Source organism: Geotrypetes seraphini, chromosome 19 (genome assembly GCF_902459505.1).
Source record: "Geotrypetes seraphini chromosome 19, aGeoSer1.1, whole genome shotgun sequence".
Classification (NCBI taxonomy): domain Eukaryota; kingdom Metazoa; phylum Chordata; class Amphibia; order Gymnophiona; family Dermophiidae; genus Geotrypetes; species Geotrypetes seraphini.
Window position 1 is genome coordinate 18,527,847 of NC_047102.1, and position 6,000 is coordinate 18,533,846.

The 6,000-nt window shown below is 42.9% G+C and overlaps 1 protein-coding gene across 2 annotated transcripts in view; it reads right to left on the bottom strand.

Annotated features, from left to right (window-relative positions):
• ZNF143 (zinc finger protein 143) overlaps nucleotides 1–6,000 on the bottom strand; it is a 79,036-nt gene extending 73,036 nt beyond the window's left edge. The window contains exon 1 of one of the 2 annotated variants that reach the window (XM_033928029.1): nucleotides 5,779–6,000. In XM_033928029.1, coding sequence (XP_033783920.1) covers nucleotides 5,779–5,817 — 39 coding nt within the window. In that variant the 5' untranslated portion in view covers nucleotides 5,818–6,000. The remainder of the gene's footprint in view (nucleotides 1–5,778) is intronic. The other variant, XM_033928028.1, reaches the window with a different exon arrangement.

Genomic DNA, 6,000 nt, shown 5'->3' on the forward strand with positions numbered 1-6,000 from the left:
CAGACAGACTTATATTCGAGTATATACAGTAGGCACTGGTCTGCAACTGGTACTTAGAGTGGAGCTTCTGCTTTTTCATAATAAGCCTAGGCAACGTTTGCTAAGAAAAGGTTACAGGCCTTGAATTATTGCAGTAGAACTTTCTTGAAGCGCTTCCATCTTCTCGCTCATTACAAAAGGATATCGATTCCCAAATTGAACAGCAAAGCAAGGTGACAGCTGACTTACATAGACAACGCTCTATGTTCCTTGCTTATACAGTGCTGTAATATTAGACTGACCAAATGATGCTGAGGTCAGCTATATTTTGCATTAACATGAATACAGTATAACTTTTAAGCGCATTTAAACCATTAAAAATAAAATGGCTACAACTGTTCTGATTTTTATTTCGATGTAGCTTTAAATATATTTATCTTATAATGCATATAAAATATTACAGGTTTTACATATATTAGATTCTCATACTACTGCATTCTTACACTTAAGAACACATAGACTATGGAACCCATTCTTTCCTACCCAAAAGCTTAGTCTCATTTTATAGTTACAATACTAATATTTCCATTCATAACCAATTCCTCTTATGCTTATTTGAGCATCAGCAGTAAAATGGGGAGAACATGCTTTGATGTCCTGAATCAAGGCCTGTACATAAAAAGTCGAGCGGTAGGCACAGATCTTGGGAGCAGACCCAGTAAATTGCAGAGCCGAGATCTGAACACGAGGCAAACAGCAGCAAAAACAATTTCCTTCCCGCAGCAGCTGATGCCCGTTGCTAAGGCAAGTTCCACAACAATTTTAGATGTGGCTGTTAGAGTGACCATGTGCATATTTTGCCTGTGTGTGTTCCATACCTTTCAGATTTTTAAATTCAAGCAAAATGCTCCTATCTCCATGCCAGAGACTCTAGACCTGCTGGAAATGTTTGCACGCTAGAAGGTAAGTATTCCTTGCTGTGCATTACACAGAGTGCTTTTTTTTTAATACTAATGAACTCCTTGTAATACTTTTGCATAAGATGCTCATGCTACCACGAACAGTAAAAGCCACCCAGAACAATTTTGTACATTAGAAGCTAACTAACACGCAAACTTGTTGGATAGTAAACTTTGGAGCGTCTACCCCTAGCTGTGGTTCTTAAAACAGTCCTGGGGGTCCCTAGTCAGTCGGGTTTTCAAGATATCCCTAATGAATATGCATGAGGGAGATTTGCATATAATGGAAGTGATATGCAAATCTGCCTCATGCATATTCATTAGGGATATCTTGAAAAACTGACTGGATGTCCTTCAAGACAGGTTTGAGAACCACTGTACTAGCATCAAAGAATACCCTTATATTAAAGCCTAACATGTACTAATGTAATTAGTGCATGCTAAATGCTAAGAAGCCCATAGGCTTGTAAAAGGATCCCTAAGAAGCTTACTAAAATCCTATTTGACTTACATCTTTAATTGTATATGTCAAGCCAGCTCACTAAATAAAAACACCGGTATTGGATCAGAGAGAGAAAATATATTGCACAAACATTTAACTTAACACAATAAAAACTTTTGCTAGGTGCCGCAATAGTAAGCCATAAATACAAATTCTGCTTCTCTCATCCATTATCAGCAAATATTGTTAACATCTTCCCTCTCAGTTCACCCTACTACTATCCATTCAGTCGTGTCAAACCCTTGGATACTCTTTAGGCTAGTCCTCGCCATGCTTCCCTGATTTCCATAACTTCTTTCAATTGCTTGATGTTCATTCCCATGTCATTCTTGATGACAGCCTACGCTGTGAAGATATATACATTAGTGCTGCCCGATTCTCGATTCACGTCAGGTGAATCGATTCGAATCGGTTTGTTTAAACCCCCCCCCCCAAAAAACAGCCTCCCGATTCAGGGTGACTAACCCTCCTTCCCATGCCTTCAGATCTCCTAAAGCAGGAGCGGACGCTGCCTCTTGCTGGCCATTCGCTGTCGCTCCTGCTTTAGGCTGTCTCAAGGCTCCGCCTCCTACCTCACACAGGCGCCCCCCTGCCCCTCGCCTGCACAACAATGCGCTGCTCACCGTGGGCTTTGTAATAGGCAACTGGAGGGAGTGAAACTGGAAATCGTTTCCAAGCGCCTACTGGTGCCTAGCGGACTCTCACGATTCTCCTTTTTCTGCATCTTGGCTTTGCTCCTCACATGCGAGGCAGGCGACTATATTCTTGGCCAGGGAAGGCAATCGCAGTAGCCAGTGCTGGCTGGGAGCATGTGGGGTCTTTGACATGCTAATAATCTGGCTCTGTTTGTTTCCTGCTCCCCTCCAGCTGTAGTGTAGATGTGAGTGCTCGGCCAAAGGGGGAGAGTGACAGACAGATCTTTTAATTCCCTTCATTACTTCTATTCCCTCAGTCCCCTGCCGCTGTTTAACCCATAACCGATTTTTCTCTCTTCGGGCCTCCTGTGCAAATGTTTGCAGGGCTTAGGACCCGTTATATATATATTTTTTCCCCCTGTGATAATTAAACATGGTCTGCAAATGAACCCATTTGCTTCATAGACAAAATCTTTAAGAAATTATTTGCTTGTTGCCACGGCAGAGAACATGACACACTCCTGGTTATTGCAATGTGTTAAAAAATAGGTCTCATCTTTTTGTGGGGGATCGTGGCAAGGCTTAGAGAGCCCTCATAGCCTTTCCTCCCCATCCCCTGCCCCAGCACAGGGCACAAAATATAAAGGACCTTAAGCCCCCTAGTGGGCTTCTTCCCAGCTCGAGGTGTTAATGGTCAGAACTACCCACAAAACCCTGCCCCCCTAAGCTTCTCCCTTACCAATGGCTGCTCTGAGGGCAAATAGCATACCTTCCACCCTACCCTTGGACTCCAATTCATCAAAGGGGACCAATAATGTTGGGGACAGATGTGATCCTTATTGCTCCTGCTCTGGTGGCTGCTACTGTGAAAATTGTATTGTCTCACCCCTAGCAGTAATCCCATAATACTACTACTAGGGCAATAGTAGCTAATAGGGTCACTCCTTCCTGCAAGGTTGCTGACCCCTAGAGTCAGTTATTAATTGGAGGGGTGGATGGGATAGGGGTGGGGATAATGGGTCTAAAAAACAGGAAAAGGAGAGATGGTGAACAATGGGAGAGAGGGAAGGAACAGAAAGGGAGAGAAGTTCTTATGTTTTTAAGTTGGACACAAGGAATGGTTTGGGAGGAATAGAGATACAGGATTGGAGGGTAGTTAGGAAGAGAAAGGGAGAGCTGGTGGATGAAAGGAGAGTTGAGAAAAGGAGAACTGGGTATGGTGGGGTCCATTGCTACATGGATAGAGACAAAAAAAAGGAAAGATGCCAGACCTCCGGGGGGAGGGAAGGGAAACAGAAGGGGAGGACAGAGATGGAAGATGATGGTTAGCACCAAGAAAGGAGACCCTGGCAAATGAGATATTAGAAGACAACCAGAGCCTGGGACCAACATGATTTGAAAAATGGCCAGACAACAAATGGTAGAAAAATTAATTTTATTTTCTGTTTTGCGATTACAATATGTCAGATTTGAAATGTGTATCCTGCCAGAGCTGGTGTTAAGACTGTTATCATGAGTTAGGATTTAATAGAGAGAGGAAGTCTTTTTTTTTTATTTGCTTACATCACAGCGCCATTGTGGGTAGGAGGGCAAAGGGTGAAGAGGCTATAAAATAAGCACACCAGGATGTCTTGGGGGAAAAAAAAAATAAAAAAATTTGATAGGCTGAATCGGGCAGCACTTATATACATACACATGAGATGTGATTTAAAAAAACCCCAAAAAAACCATGGATGCCATGGGCAAGTGTCATTCAATGGAAAAGCTGGATCTTCAATATAGGAAGCAGCATGCCAAACTTTAGTAACAATGTATGACAAACTTCAACTTGTTTAGTGCAGTCGGTTGTGAATTACGGTTGAGAAGGTGTGTTTTAAAGTGTGCTGTATATCATGGATCATAAACATGAAATTTTGTTTCAAACTGCAAAAAAGTGCTAAAGAAACACACAAAATATTATTAGTTTATGGTGATGCTATAGTGACCATGAAGTCAGTTTACAAGTGGTTTGAGCAATTTTGTAATGGATGTGAATCGGTCGAAGATGAGGAGAAATTGGGACGTCCCTCAACATCAAAAACCCAAGAGAATTTTGAAAGAGTATGTGAAATGATTCAATCAAACAGGCAATTGACTATTAGGGAAATTTCTGAGAATCTGAACATCTCATGTTTCCCTTCAAAACATTTTAACAACAGATTTGAATACGAGGTGAGTGCGACCTGAGAAATGGGCAAACGGTTTCATCCTTCTCCATCATGACGATGCTCCGTGTCACACATCACTTCTGGTATGACAATATCTGTCAAATAAAAACAATACGGTGTGTCCTCATCCACCTTATTCTCCAGCTCTGGCACCATGCAACTTCTGGCTTTTCCCCAAAGTCAAAATGACCATGAAAGGTAAAAGTTTTGAACGGATTCAGGGCATCAAGACAGCCATGTCAGAGCAACTAAAGACACGCATGAAAGAAGACTTCCAGAACTGCTTCAGAAATGGGATAAGTGTGGAGGGAGATTATTTAAGGGTATTAATGGCAATGTGTCTTTTGTTGGTTTTTTTTTTTTTTACTTAAACATTCACTATTTTTTATATACATATATACATACACATACACCTAGGACTAAACCTCAACATGTTGACATTTTTTATGGAAGTTGGCAAAACAAACAAACAAAAACCACCCAATAAAATTTGTAAGCCAACATCCAGTTGTTTGTTCACTAACACAGGGATAGAATTTCACAAATCAGTAGTAGTTCTTTTTCTCTCTTGTTCAGAAACCAAAACTCCTACATGCCTTAAGGATAGCAGTATTTATCTAGATATTAGTGTATACAGAGGCAACACAATTTTGTGCACCATTTTAAAGTTAGGAAAACAGTTTATAAGAAACAAGTTGTCAACAAGAAGATCTAAAGCACTAGAGCTATGCCCTGCATTTCATTATTACCCTAAGTGAAATGATGGGGTAGCTGTTAGTCCACTTTTCAAGTTAATAAATAGAAATAAAATAAAAACAAAGAAGAAAAGTGTGATTTTTTTTGTACTAAGTGTATTGTTTGATTAACTTTCAAAAGATCTTCAGATCAGAGATAAATGTTAAAAAAAATCTATATTTATCTATCTATATAAGCATTCCAGCGATAGCCTCACAGAAAGAGAGAGGGGTAAGGAACCCTGAATACTAAAATACATTTTTTTTAAAACAAAGTCTCAGGAGAGCAGGACTGCAAAAGCACAGGCCGAACTTAATGGCTTAGGATGGATGTGCATCATCAAAGACACAGAGCTTCAGCTTCCCCAAGCGTTTATTAGAGGGTCGCGAAAAGAAACCGATACGCCGCGTCCACCGCAGGCCCCGTCTACTAACCAACGCCGAGAGCCGCTTCCCGGCTGCCGGAGACCCGACGAGGCGCTGAAGACCGCGAGAAGAGAAGCCGACGGCGGTGCCCGGAGGCCCGAGGGCGCAGCGGGGACGGGGCCGCCAAAGAGCAGCGACCGAGACAGCCGAGAGCGACGAAGCTCAAACTATACAAAGCGTCGGCACCAGCGGACGAGCAGCGTCAGCGCCGCCTGAAGGAGAGGGGGGGGCGAAAGAAGAGCGGCGCGCAGGCACCGCTCTCCAGCAGCTCTTTTCCCGTCTGGAGATGGCTGTTGGAAATAAGGCATACTGGGTAAAACACATTTATATACTAACCTCCGAAATTTTCCAACAATTCCTCCGTCCGACCACCATGCATCAGGACAGGAAACGGCCAGGGACCAAGGCACCCCGCACTAGGCTTAGCGGCATAACAGAGCGCCGGCCTCAAGCGGGGGGGCGGGGCGCGCTCCACGCCGCGTCCTTCCGGTTGGTCCAGGTCCCTTAACTGAAGGCTCATCATTGGTGGAGGACTTTCCACGCTTTGACGTCCTCCTC